This window comes from Carya illinoinensis, chromosome 5 (genome assembly GCF_018687715.1).
Source record: "Carya illinoinensis cultivar Pawnee chromosome 5, C.illinoinensisPawnee_v1, whole genome shotgun sequence".
In the NCBI taxonomy this organism is placed as follows: domain Eukaryota; kingdom Viridiplantae; phylum Streptophyta; class Magnoliopsida; order Fagales; family Juglandaceae; genus Carya; species Carya illinoinensis.
The window spans coordinates 20,050,232-20,065,155 of NC_056756.1; the positions used below are offsets into that span (position 1 = coordinate 20,050,232).

Below are 14,924 nucleotides of genomic sequence, written 5' to 3' on the forward strand. Positions count from 1 at the left end.
CCTCCCATTTGTAGGGATGAATAAAACTATGGGGGAGAAACTGGGCGGCAATGGGAGAAGTCCTTATAGTGGATGTTGATGCAGGAGAACTAGCATGGGGCAATTTCCTTAGGGTGAAAGTTCAAGTTAACATTACCAAAGTTTTGTTAAGAGGCAGTTTTATTAACATGGGGACACAATGCTTCTGGATTCCATTCAAATACGAACATCTACCTTTATTTTGCTTTTAGTGTGGAGTAATCAAGCATCTAGGACCGACATGTCCAAACCCTTCGCAAGAAGGTAAATATTGGGAAGGGGTAGGAGCACAATATGGTCCTTGGCTACGAGCCAGCCCCCCAATGAGAAGTAACCATACTTACACAAAGAAGAAAGATGAATCTACAAGTTCAGAAGATTGGCACCAAAACAACAAGGAACCTAGCAAGTACGAGATGAAGAACCGATGAAGGGTGTAAAAGGCAACAGTGTTGAGACTTCCAATCACATTGATAGAGGAAGCTCTAGCACCAACATTTCTCATAGTCCTTTTTTGAGAAGGGGCAACACGCAGGGTGCTACAGGAAAGTATGGGCACTCTGACCAGGTAACTCCAACCACTCTCAAGCTCCCCCATACTAACCCTGACATGCATATAGAAGAACCTAACGAGTCTAGGATCGACTCTCCAACTATTTCCCTTCTTATTGTTTTAAACTCTTTCGGGTCTGGTAGCCTAAATAGGCAAGAAACTACTATCAGCTCCCCCTCTCAAACCTCTCCTCTCAAGCCCATGAAAGTCGGTCCAACTAAAAGAGGGCCCACATAGAAGAGGAGGGCCAGAGGCCCAGGAATCCTAGCCCAACATGGCCCATGTGATACACCAATGAGGGAGACCAGCAAGCCCAAACATAAGAGAAGGCCTGTGGAGTCCCCTTCAAGACCCATCATGACCAGGAAGAGATCTAAACAAGCATGCATGCAGTGGCTACTTAGCATCCCTGCCAGTCCTTGTGAAACACTTAGTATGGAACTGTCGAGGGCTTTATCATATGGTGAAGGACAAGAGCCCAGAGTTTGTTTTCCTAAGTGAGACTAAATGTAAAAGAAATAAAATGGAAAGCATTAGAAACAAACTGAATTTTGACCAAAGCTTCATTGTTGACTGTATTGGAAGAAGTGGTGGCCTTGCTTTCCTTTGGAAAAAAGAGGTGAAAACTGAGTTGAATTCCTACTCTAATCATCACATCTCATATACATTCTGCAACAATGGAAAAAATCTAGATTCTTATAGGTTTTTATGGACAAACAATTTCTGCTAGAAGGAAAGAAAGTTGAAACTTGATTCAACTAATACAATCCCATATCCATAGTCCCTGGTTATGTTTGGGAGATTTTAATGAAATCCTCTTACAGGAGGAACAATTTGGATCACATGCTAGACCTAGGGGTGTAACCGGTCTGGTTCGGTCTGGTTTTGGATAAAATTTAAAACCGAACTGGTATGTACCGGTTTTGTATTTTTTAAAACCGATTACGCACGGGTTACCTTCCTAAATCGGTACTCCGGTTTTATTGATTTTCGATCCGATTTTACCATTTTTAATGTACTATATTATATATTATATTATAGTATATAATACTATAGTGATAATATATTGTAATATATTATAATTGTGTTATAGACTATAATAATATAATGATATATTATAATATATAGTGATTTAGTATTAGTATAACTATTAATATGCACTGTATAATATTAGTATAACTATTAATACAATAAATAAAATTATATAAGATTTAAAATTTAATATTATATTAATTAGTAATGTATCATATAATATAAAACTATTTTATATATAGTTATATATTATATATAAATATTATATACAATCTAAAAAATTACAAAATATATATAAACCAACCCGATCCAGTTTTAGAAAAAGAAAAATCAGAACCGGACCGATTTTGACCGGTTTTAGGAAACATAAAATTGGTACCGGACTTAACCAAACTCGGGACCGAACTGATCCCACCGATTTGGTCCAGTCTGGTCCAGTTGACCAGTTTATCGGTTTATTTTTACACCCTAGCTAGTCCCTTTCGACAAATGGAAGCATTCAAGACAGTTACTGAGGAATGTGGTCTGTTGGACATTGGCTTTATTGGTGACAGATATACATGGTGTAATAGAAGGGAGGGTGTAGATTTTACAAAAGCCGGGTTGGACATTTGTTAACAATGAGTGGATGGATCTCAAGTACCTCAACTCAGTGCACGTTTTACCAGCTTAGTGTTCTGATCATAACCCCATTCTTGTTACCTGCACAAGCACTGGTTCAGGAAAAATCCATAGACCCCGGGTTTTTAGATATGAAGCAACATGGGGTAAGAGAAAGAAATGCAGCCTCATTGTCCAACAAGCTTGGCTTCAAAGTAACCACTTCAATCCTAAGGCAGCAGCCTCTCGAGAAGGCCTTAAGGCATGCAGAGATAAATTGAAAACTTGGAGCAAGGAAACCTTCAAAGAACAAAAAAAGAAGCTCACAGAAGGAAAAAAAAAAAAAAAAAAAAAAAAAAAAAAAAAAAAAAAGAGTGCCTAAGAAGGATGCAGGAAGCTAATGCAGGTCACTGCAATGAATAGATCCAACAAATCAAAGTAGAGGTGGATAAATTGTTAGAGGATGAAGAGTTAAAGTGGAGCCAAAGGGCAAAACAAAGGTGGCTTAAAGAAAGAGACGGAAACACAAAGTACTTTAATCAATGTGCCTGACAAAGGAAATAGGTGAATACCATTAGGAGTATAGCCAACGAGGATGGTGTTATAGTCAATAACCAGGAGGGAATAACTCAAGCATTCCAAGACTTTTATGTGAACCTCTTTTCTACATCTACTCCTAGAGGTAGTTCTGCCTTATTTCAGTCTTTCCAACCTCGAATTTCAATTGAAATGAATAGGTCATTAACTAGACCTTATTTCAAAGAGGAAATTGAAAGTGCAATCTTTGATATGAACCCATTAGGTTCCCCAGGGCCTGATGGGTTCCCAGCTTTATTCTACCACCAGCATTGGATAACAGTTGGAAAAGGAGTTACTGAGGCAGTTACTGAATACCTGTACACAAGGAAGGGATTCAAAGACATTAACCACACCTTTATCTCCCTTATACCAAAGAAAAAAGTCCACAAGTCTGTTACAGATTTTAGACCTATAAGTCTATGCAATATCTTTTATAAGATCATTGCTAAGGTGCTAGCAAACAGACTAAAACTTATTCTGCCAAGTGTAATATCTTCCACTTGATGAAGCACAGACTTAAAGGCAAGTATAATGGATATATGGCCTCAAGCTCGATATGAGATGAGCAAAGTATACAACAGAGTTGAATGGAGCTTTCTACAAATAGCAATGCTTAGAATTGGATTTGATAGAATCTGGGTGGATTTGGTGATAAATTGTGTTACAATAGTAAGCTACTCAATCCTAGTGAATGACATCCCTCAACCAACCTTTCAACCAGTAAGAGGTATCCGACAGGGAGACCCCCTCTCCCCCTATCTCTTCATCATATGCTCAAAGATGCTAACCTTTTGTTTGAATCAGGTTGAAGCTTAGGGGTGATTACAAGAATTCCAGTTACAAGAGGTGTCATAAGAGTTATTCACTTATTTTTTGCAGATGACAATCTAGTTTTTTGTAAATCCAACCCAGAGGAGTGGAGTAGATTGCATCATATCCTAAGCTCTTATGAACTGGCATCTAGACAGCACCTAAATCTTGAAAAGACATCCATCTTCTTCAGCAACAATACTAAGCAAGACACTCAACTCTCTATTTTAGAGATAGCAGGAATCAAAGCTTCAGGAGCCTTTGAAAAATATCTTGGCCTTCCATCTTATATTGGTAGAAATAAACAAAAGGCCTTCAGTTCATTGCTTGACAAAATCAAAGGCAAGATCTCTAACTGGAGAACCAACATGTTGCCATAAGGAGGCAAATAAATTTTGCTAAAATCAGTATTACAGTCCATTCCCACATATAGCATGGGCATCTTTCTACTGCCTAGAGTCATCCTAAGAAGGCTTAACCAACTCCTCCAATCCTTCTAGTGGGGCCAAAAGGAAAACAAATCCAAAATCCATTGGATAAATTGGAAGGCACTAGGAAAATCTAAGAACAAAGGAGGACTGGGGTTCAGGGACTTTGAGCAATTCAATCTTGCTTTACTTACAAAGCAAGGATGGAGACTCATACAAAATCAATCTTCTCTTGCTACACAGGTGTTAAAAGCTAAATATTTCCCCAACTAAAACTTCCTCTCAGCTAGGAAGAGAGCCACAGATTCATATGTTTGGAGAAGCTTCCTTGCAGCAAGGCCTATCCTTGAGGAGGGCTTGTTATGGAAAATAGGTAATGGTCAAAAGATCAAAATTTGGCTTGATAAATGGATACCAAGGCCTTCTTCCTATAGGATACAATCCCCAGTAAGCATACTAGACAATGAGGCATCAGTAGATCAACTCAGAAACCATGCAATGGGACCTTTCTCTAATCTACTCAATATTTTCAGAAGAGGAGGCAAGGTTAATCTGTAATAAGCCTATTAGTCTATGCAGAAATCAAGATATTCTCTCTTGGAGATGCTCAAACAATGGGAAGTTCTCTATACGTAGTGCCTACCACCTGCAGGGTACAATGAGGGAGGAAAGGATGGGACAGTCCTCCATGCAAAACCCTGGTTCGAAGTTCTAGGGCAAGCTGTGGAGCCTCAAGATTCCCAATGGGACAAAATCCTTCCTCTGGGGAGCAGCCATGGAGTCTCTTCCTACAAACCTTAATCTAGGAAAAAAGAAAGTGGTGGAATCCCCCTTGTGTCCTATTTGTCTTAATGATACTAAAACAGTTTCACATGCTCTATGGTCCTGCAAGGCAGCCCAAGATGTGTGGTATCTAAACTCAAGGAGATTACAGAAATTGAGTATCTCTGAAAAGTCCTTCAGAGACCTTCTTGAACTTATGCTAGACCAATTATCCTTAGAGGAAAGTTGTGAGGTGGCAGTAACTTCTAAGCTCTTGTGGCACAAAAGAAACTACTTTATATTCGAGAACTCATTTACTTCACCATCACAACTCTCCAACAAGATCCAGGCAAAGTTGTCCCTCCTTAGATCATGGCATGAACTCAGAACACAGAAGCAGTTGAATCAAGATTTGTCTAGTCACCAATGGACACCTCCCCCATCAGATCTCTACAACACAAATTGGGATGCTGCAATAGATAAGAAAAATTCAAAGGTTGGAATTGGTGTGGCAATCTGAAATTCTAAAGGTTTCATTATAGCTACTCTATGGTCAAGCAAAATAATGACCCCGAATCCCATGCTTGGGGAAGCATTTGCGACCCTTCGAGCTACATCCCTTTGTGCTGAGCTAGGTCTAAACAAAATCATGCTCAAAGGTGACTCCCTAGAGACAGTCAAGGCAGTAAAACACTCAAAAGAATGCTAGACCTTAGCTGGTCTCATGATCAGGGATATCAAGCTTCTTCTCTCTAAGTTCAGCAGCTGGTCCATTAAACACATATCTAGGAAGGGCAATAGTATTGCCCACGGTTTGGCCAAGCCTGCCCTATCATGCCTGGAAGAATGTGTTTTGATTGAGGATTATTCTTCTTGTATTCAACACTTATTTCAATGAATGAATGATCTATCTTTCAAAAAAAAAAAAAACTAATGTTAATATTACACAAAATGTATTCTATACATCAGCTTATAATTTTAATATTTCAAATTCAAAAGAGTGCAAAAACTTATGGTCACAATGAATTCAGTTTAACTTAATGCTAAAAGAAGAGCAAAAAAAAAAAAAAAAACTTCCACACAAATAAGCCTTTAAATTTGGAAAGAGTATCCTTTTCATATTATCAAGAAATATATAAAATTAATCTTCCAGCAAATTTGTAAATATATAGTTACTCAAGTAAAAATCCTTCAAAGCATAATAAATCGTATAAGTTTCTGATAAACTTTTTCATTCTTCATTTCACTTTGCTTCCTAGGGGATACATTTTTTTTTTTTATAAGTAATCAGAGAAATTATTAGCAAACACAAGAGATATAACATATGAAAGGACAATGATTTCTTTTAATTATATATGCCTAGGTAAAAAGACTAATATGATTTCAAATGTAATAACTAAATATTTACGGGGGCAACACATTTATTTCTAGCATACTACCTTTTACATATTTAAAATTGAATCTATATTGCGCCCCCAAATTGAAACTCAATTTGCAATATGGCAACCAAACTACCACAATATGGCATAACTCAGCAAGATTTTCACAGCAGCTACAGAGCAAAATAACAAAGATTTTCACAGTAACCAAACAAGGGTGAGAAAACGGCAGTGAAAATCACACAGTAAGCACAATTGCACAAGATTTTCACAGTAAACAGATAGCGAAATCACAAAGAATTTCATAGCAACCAAACAGGGGTGAGAAAATGGTAGTGAAAATCACACAACAAGCACAACTCATCAAAATTTTCACAGCAACCAGGGAGCAAAATGCCCTAAAGATTTTCCCAACAACCAAACAAGGATGAGAAAATGATAGTGAAAATCACAAAACAAGCACAACTCATCAAGATTTTTGCAGCAACCAAACCAAGGTGAGAAAATGATAGTGAAAATCACACAGCAAGCAGAACTCATTAAGATTTTGGCAACAACCAGAGAGCAAAATGCCTAAAGATCTTCGCAGCAACAAAACAAGGGTGAGAAAATGATACTGAAAATCACACAATAAGCACAACTCATCAAGATTTTCGCAGCAACCAAACAAGGGTGAGAAAATGATAATGAAAATCACACAGCAAGCACAACTCAACAAGATTTTTGCACCAACGATTTGTAAAATCACAAAAATTTTCGCAGCAACCAAGCATATATAAAAAAAGCAAAAAAAAAAAAAACCTAATTTCACAACACAAAACCCACAAAAAAGTGAGCGATCAACACGAATACACATCTAATAAACTCAGCTTCCAAGTTTTTCTCAGAGCATAGAGTCAAAGAGCGAAAATGTGAGAGAGGTGGGTATAGAAAAGTGACAACCTTTTTGACGTGGAGAGCAGCGGTGGATTTGAAGATCAAGCAAATATCACAAAATGGCATAACAAACCCAAATCGAGAGAGGAAGAGGCGATGACTTACAGTTGTTGCGATTCGCGAAGACTGGAGACGTTGTGAGGGAGAGGCTTCTGAACGAGGGCACCTATTCGTCCAGAACAAAGAAATGTGGGACAAGAAAAATAAAAGTGATTTGGGGATGTATAGTCGTTCCCCAAATATGAAAAATTTCTATGCACACCGTAACCTCCATCAGCATTTTATAGATTGGGATGGAATGCGGTTTTGAATCAAAACTGCAACACTTTCACCAAATTATAGGGAAAACCAACTGATGCAGATGCAAATGTGAATGCTCTTAATACTTAAATACCCATACCTATACCCAAATCAAAGAGCCACTGTATGGGATTTCAATTTTTTTCCCTCCCCCACACGTTCTTCCTCCGCCAGCCTTCACTATCACCGTCTGGGATCTCCGACAAGAACGACCGACTGATCGATCGACGAGGAACCCACCACAACCGACTCACACAGGTTTTCTCTTTCTATTTTACTTATGCCCCGTAAGTTTCTTTCAAGTGTCCATGGTTGAAGAGAAATGATGGTTATAGGCGTCCAGATCAATGCTTGTTGTTCGATAAAGTTTGGGTTTTTCTTTTATTCTCTATTATGCTTTTGAAGACAAACGCATATCCTTTTCGCATATGCTTATCCGTGGTTACCTTTAATCGAGGTAAACAAGTGTTGTCATGAAATTTTGCGAAACATTGAATTGCATACAATAGATTTTTCATAATGATTGACATCAATTTTGACATTCTTATTCAACGTGTTAATTTCTCCAACTGTTATAAAAGTTTTTCTTTTTTCATAGTTCTTTTTTTTTTTTTTTTTTTGTATTTTTTGCTTTTGTATTTTTTGTCTACTTCCTATTGTAATTCTTAGTTGAAACTGTGAAACCAATGAAATGGCAATGATACCGTAAATTATCAAGAAACATGGATCTGCCACCCACTTGATAAAATAGGAAAAAAAAAAATTCCAGTTATTATTTAAGTATACAACGTCAACAACCCAAAAACCCCACAAAACACAAATTAAACAAACACAAAATCCTAAATCCGGTCAACACAAAAACAAACAATATGAGTAATGCTAGAAATGAAGAGATGAAACGAAAACACAAAAATAAAAATCCTTTTTTTTCATTTCTTACCCTTATCGGTGGAGCCAAATGACAAACGTTGACGGTAGGTGTCAGCAGCAAGGATGCCAGCAAAGGACTAAGCCGAAAGTGGAAATGGTGAAGCTAGAGAAGTTTCGAGTTAGCCTTGACGGCGGACCCACACGGTGCTAAAGTGATGGAGCGTAATGGTGCTGGTACACGGTGCGAGCAAAGGATGAAGGAGAATGAGCTAGGGGAGAGAATGCAGGGGAAGCAGCGCATGGCGGCTGGGGGGGGAAGGGTGGGAGGGTTGGAAAATTGAATTAAATGCCCTAAAGGAAGAAGAGTTTTACTACGTACAAGCAAAGTCGCATACTAATCTGTGTATCAATACTGATTCATTCGTATTCAAATTTTAAATTAGCACTATTTTTAATAAAATCTACTTTTTGACCAATCACATTAGATTGATGTACATATTACTGCCCAGTTGTGCTTGCAACTAGATTTTTTAAGGAAGAAATGCAAGTTTAAGGTTAAAAAAAAAAAGATTTTTTCGAAGGTTTTTCCTTTCAAAATAGAAAAATTCTATTCTTAAGCCGCATACACCACACACAACTCTTTTTATTATTTTTTTAATTTTTTTTTCTTACTAAATATGTTGTATGTGGATGATAAGTAGAAAATTTTAATTATTTTAAGAAGAATAAAACTAAAAAAAAAATAAAAAAAATTAGGTGGTGTGTGGTGTATGGGGCTTATGAATGGCAAAGCTCTTCAAAATATTGTTTTTTTTTTTTTTTGGCTTAGGAATGCATATACGGACGCGAGAAAGTAAAAGAGCTTTGGCTTTTTAAATGTGGACCCCAAACGCAAGTAGTGGTCTAGGATCAACAAAACAGTATGAGGAAAAGTGCTTGTCTTTGGCAAAGCACTCACGCAACACAGCCTAAGCTTCTTGCTTTTGACGATGCTTTTGAACATAGACCATACTACTAACACATGCACCTTTTCTCAGCAGCAAGTTGGACGCACGGGAATTTTTTCTGTTTTGCTTTTGGTCCTTTGGACACAAGACACTTCTTTATGGTTTTAATGGTTGCAGATGCACAGGACAGCAGGTCATTTGTTTTGATGCAAGACAGCTGATTTTTTGGCAATAGCACACAGAGATATGCTCTGGATGGAATTTTCTTTGCTATTTTGGATGCACAAAATGGATATAAAAGGAGAGCAGGAGAAGGAGTAGTACAAAATTTACTTTTACTCTCAAGTTTTTCTTTTAGTTTTTAGAGATAGCTTAGGCGGGAAGAGGGAGACGACAGCATAGTTGTAGAGCCTTTGGCTCAATTATTGCTGCCCATCCTTCCTCCTCATCCTGTAGCCTTCCTCTCCAATTTATTTTAGTTACAGCTTGCTTAATTTGATGTCATTTATTTTTCTTCTACCTTTAAGCGTTTATTTAAATTTCTGCATTATTAATTTAATGTCATTTACTTTTTTTGCATTTAAATTTCTACTTATTTAATTTGATGTCATTTACTTTTCCTCTTCATACTCAGACAAATCCAACAACACAAATCTGGTTCACAACCAGTATCTCTTTATTTCCATTGTACTCTTTTATTCATTGTACATATCAAAACTTTTGTTTATGAATATTTTCACCATTTTATATGAGTTTAATTTTAAGCAAACTTTCCTTAAGGAGACGATCTAAAAATATTATTCCTAATTATTACACAACACCTTCCTGCACTTGGGAGAGCATTTGTGCTATATATTTTTTAGCGAGTCAATGGGTAAGTAGGTACTAGGTAGCACTAATTAAGGGAGAAAAAGTGGGGCCTTCATAATCAGAGACAAGCAGACAAAACCAGCTGGTACACTATAGTATGTAGTAGCCTTTCGACCTGATTTCGACTAGACTGTTTTAGCTCTTCTTCCTCGTTTCCAGTATAAATATTAGTACTTGGAGTCTGGAACTTATCTTCCTTCTCCACCGATCGTATGCATTCTCTCTTCCCAATGCTAGCTTCTCCAGTTTCCTCATGAAAATGCAAGTGGAAATAAAACTTTTGCTTGCCGCCTTCTTGCTATTGCTCATTGTTCCTGCTTTTGCAGCTACATATTTGGAAGGTAATGCTTACGTCTAATCCTAATTTGGTTTAGTCTACGATTTGTACCATTGAATTGGATCTTTGTTCTTTTTTACTTTGTTTTGCATTTTTCTTGTGAGGTTTCTTGGTAGCAAAGTTGATCTATTTTATTGGGAGCCTTCTTCCCCCATCCCCCTCCCCCTCTCCCTCTCTGCTCTCATGCCATTCTGAACAGTTTGGTTTAGCTTTAGAGTTCGTGGTAATCTGATCTGTTTTATGTTCTTTTTATGTGCACATTGTGGAGTGGTTTGTTGTATCAAATTTGAGAATCTCTCTCTCACACACACGCACACATTTGTTGGAACATGAAAATAATATGTGTGCAAGTTTGTGTTTGTGTGAGAGAGATGCTTAAATTTGATATATTTACACTTTCAACAAGTTTCATTTGCTATTACCCTGCAATGATTCTGCAAGATACCTCAGTAATGGCAACTTTGTAGAAAGACCGAAACTAACTGACCTTGAGAAAACAGTACTCGAGCACTGTCTAAGTGGGAAATCAATGGCTTGGTGGAGTACATATCCGGCAAGCCACAACCTGGCGGCATGTACTTCATTGTTGCTCACGGTGTCCATGTTGTAAGGCTTGGAAATGAGGCCTCAATCTCTCAAACCATAAAGGTCAAACTAGGTGCCCTTTATGCTTTGACATTTGGGGCATCAAGAACATGCACACAAGAAGAGGTTTTGCAGGTCTCAATGCCTCCTCAGAAAGAAGACCTTCCTCTGCAGACACTTCATAGTAGTAATGGAGGTGACACTTATGCTTGGGGATTCATTACTACTTCTAATGTTGTTATCATGACATTTCACAATCCTGGCACTCAAGAGGACCCTGCTTGTAGGCCACTCTTGGATGCAGTTGCCATCAAGGAGCTCTTTCCTCCATGGCCACAAAAGGTAAAGAGGATAACTACACTTCAATCCTCATTAATCTATTCTACTTTTGGAGACAATATTGATTTTCCTAACTTTGTTGATGAGAAACACACACACTTCACCTCTTTTTCCTTTAGCTTGTGTTGTGGTATCCAAACCTTTATGCCCTACTAGTTCTAGAAATTCATTTTGGGAAGTCTTCTACACATGTAAGCACTTTTGTTCTACTTGTTGTGTTGGAGAGCTGGATCCTTCATATGGGATAGTGCCGTTAGTCAAAATTTAGTTTCCTTTATTTCATCTGATTTGCAAGATGTGCTTACGATCGATTTGAGTACATCCATGAGATTTGGTCTCAATTTATCTACCATTATGTGTGTTTCCACAGGTCCAAGCAGTGTGTTATGGTCTAGATAAGAACAGTAGTATTGATCAGATCTGGACCTGCACTCCCTGCTTGGACTTTAACTCTGTTTTTTTCTCCCTTGTCTCTGCCAATTTATTTGTGTAGCTTGTATCTAAATTGCTACCTTAGCATCACATTAATATAGCGAGATTTGTGTTTATTTCTTTAAATCTATGAACAACTTAGGTTTCATAAATACCTTTCAATGATTTCTTGCAGACAACTTGGTCAATAATCTAGGCTTCGAGGAGGGCCTCTACAATCTAGTTAACTCTTCCCATGGGGTTCTCCTTCCTTCAAGATAGGAAGACCACGCATCACCCCACCCCGGTTGGATCATTGAATCCCTCAAAGTGGTAAAGTTCATAAACTCAAAGCACTTTAGTGTACCTTTCGGACTTGCTGCCGTCAAACTTGTTGCAGGGAGAGAAAGTGTCATTGCACAAATTCTCAGAACACTCCCTAGCAGATTCTACAATCTTACATTTACCATTGGAGATGCAAAGAACGGTTGTCATGGATTAATGATGGTTGAAGCATTTGCTGCTAAAGATAGCTTGAAAGTCCCCTTCAAATCCTAAGGTAAGGGCAGGTTCAAGACGGCCAGTTTCAGGTTTAAAGCACTCTCGTCCAGGACCAAAATCACATTCTTCAACTCCTTCTACCATACCAGAATCAATGACTTTGGATCTCTTTCTGGTGCTATTCTTGATCAAGTTCGAGTTGTCCCTATAGCTTAGATGTAAACTATCTTGAGCTCTTTTAACCCCCCATGCTTCATATTGTGATGAGATTTTGCTACATTGATTAGGTCCAGCTTTTTGTGAATTTGACCATTGATTAGATTTATGATACACTTGAACTCGTCATCAAAATTGTTTTGGATCTTCTATTTTATGAGTGTATTATTCTGCCTCATCTGATGTCACAACAAAAAGCTATGTGATTTTCTATGCCAGCAAATATGTGGTGGGAATATCTTGTGTACGTGAACCATGCTTATGCAGACATGGAAAGTGAATAGCTTTTCAATGAGAAAATGTAAAGGCTTCAGAGGATAATTACAGATAGAATCTGGTAGCTTTATATAGCAGAATGCCAGAAGGGTCCTGCTACGTCCACCACTCCCAACACCTGCTCGGAGCAACTGTTAGGTATAAGTAAGTTTTTCTTTAACATGTATTTTTTTAATACTTTTAAATATTTTTTAAAAAAAATTTCACAACATCATTAAAAAATACTTCTTTAATCACAAAGTAAAAATAATAAAAATAAATAAAAAAAAAATAGTGAGCGGTAGCTCCCAACGCTACCGCTTGGAGCGGTGACTATATCATTTTCCATGCCAGAATATATGACCGACCTATAGGTATAAAAGGCATCTCTTATACACCTTGCTTTTAGATGGGAATAATTGTAGTTCAACACACATCCAAAAAGCAACTGATAGTTTATGGATGAAATAATACTCTTAAATAAAGTAATATGGAACAAGAGTACTATTATTCTAAGACCTCTACACCATCTATATAGCATAATTTGATTTGAAAGATTTAAATTAAATCTTATTAATTTAGCACTAAAACATGTGAATTATTATTAATTCCAAATGATGGAACAATAAATTAATCCCAACCATAAAAACAGGGTGTCATTTTACTGTGACATTAATTTCAGGATACAATTAAATAGAGAAGGAATTTCAGCACCAATCAGCTAGCATGACGATGAACAAGGCTTAAGACTACTTCCAAATTACCCCATTCTTTCCGCCCTTCATCCACTATCTTCTAGTGTACCCACAAGGCTTCTCTAGTAAGAACTCAGCATTCACCCAAGCATGGTATTTATCTTTAAAAAAATGTATTAAGAATTGTATACCATAACAATTCTCATTAGGTTGAAGGAAAGGGAAGATGCAACTTGCAATTGTCAACAGGGGAAAGGAAGAGAAAAACCAAACCCAACTAGCAACTGAGAGCTAAAGCATTGAAATAGTCTCTTGTTAAGAAACCAAACCCCCCGCCCCCAAAAGAAGGAAGAAATAAGGTTCTTTCAGAAATGTCCAAGAAGTGAAAACTATAAACCAAAGCGTTGAATGGAGTACAAATGTCTTGAATCCAAAGAAACACAACTAACATTGAGGCATGATCAGAAGACACCACTGAAAGGAAGAAAATTCTAAAAAATGATACTAAATAAGGATGTGCAGTGTTTTCCCACTGCTTTCATCAGCATATCAACACCTGAAAAATGAATTTTTTGAAAAAAGAGAAGAAAATGATAGACGAGCAACAAATAGTACTAAAAAGAAACAAGTTCATATTTTTTTATTAAGTAATAAACATATCTATACCACATTGTCCAAGTTTTTGGATGAGAAAGAGAAACCGGCAGCATATGAACACATACAATAGTTTTTTTTTTTTTGGGGGGGGGGGGGGGGGGGGGGGGGGGTAATACAACTCCTCAACGAGACAACATTCCAGTGCTAACATGACACAATTACTTTAAACGTATTATCATCAAATAGTGCAAGTTTAAAAGCGGAGATGATGCTAGATGGTCATCAGAAAGGTTAATTGGTTGGAGCACTACAACACAATATTATTTTGGTTTCCTACATTATTCAATTGAAGTAACTAAGAGAATCGAAAACCAACGATGCGCTACTAAGTCACGCGGCTCAACAAAATTTTTGAATAAAAATTCAGTCAACAAAGAGATGAAACTTGAGGAGATCATTTCCATACCTCCAAGATGAAACCTCATGTATGGAGATATATTGTACCCACAACCCTTTAAAACAGTCCACATGGAATCTTCTTCCCAATGTTGTCTAACTTCATTCATAGAAATAAGTCTCTTATTTGATTGTCCATTTAATCCTAGAATCAAGAACCTTACAGTCAGTGAAATACATTAACAAGTAAAAAGATATTACAACAAATTGAATTTGCTTTACAAGTTTAGCCAGTATAACTAACCAATTTTGGTTCATAAGTACTATAAAGATGGGCAAGTGTCCCCTCTAATTCATGTGAAAAGTCCACAATATGGTAAAACTAGATGCATAAGCAACTAGTAACAAGCCCAGCACCATCTAGCTGCAAGAAATGGACTTTTTTTTCTATTAAAACTACCCTTAGTTGGAGGAGGAAGAGCAAGCCCCACATGATTGCGGAATGGAA

At 37.3% G+C, this 14,924-nt stretch overlaps 1 protein-coding gene and 1 pseudogene across 1 annotated transcript; both read left to right on the forward strand.

Moving 5' to 3' along the window:
- The first annotated feature begins 4,795 nt into the window (after positions 1-4,795).
- On the forward strand, positions 4,796-5,302 carry LOC122310179. The gene has a single exon (XM_043124056.1). The coding sequence runs from the start codon at positions 4,796-4,798 to the stop codon at positions 5,300-5,302; it is 507 nt and encodes a 168-aa protein (XP_042979990.1).
- A 3,053-nt stretch (positions 5,303-8,355) lies between these two features.
- LOC122310180 lies at positions 8,356-12,473 on the forward strand (annotated as a pseudogene).
- The last annotated feature ends 2,451 nt before the right edge of the window (positions 12,474-14,924 follow it).

Bases quoted from the DNA above. Each gene is read 5' to 3' on its own strand.
- LOC122310179 (XM_043124056.1), top strand. From the start codon at position 4,796: ATGGAGTCTCTTCCTACAAACCTTAATCTAGGAAAAAAGAAAGTGGTG.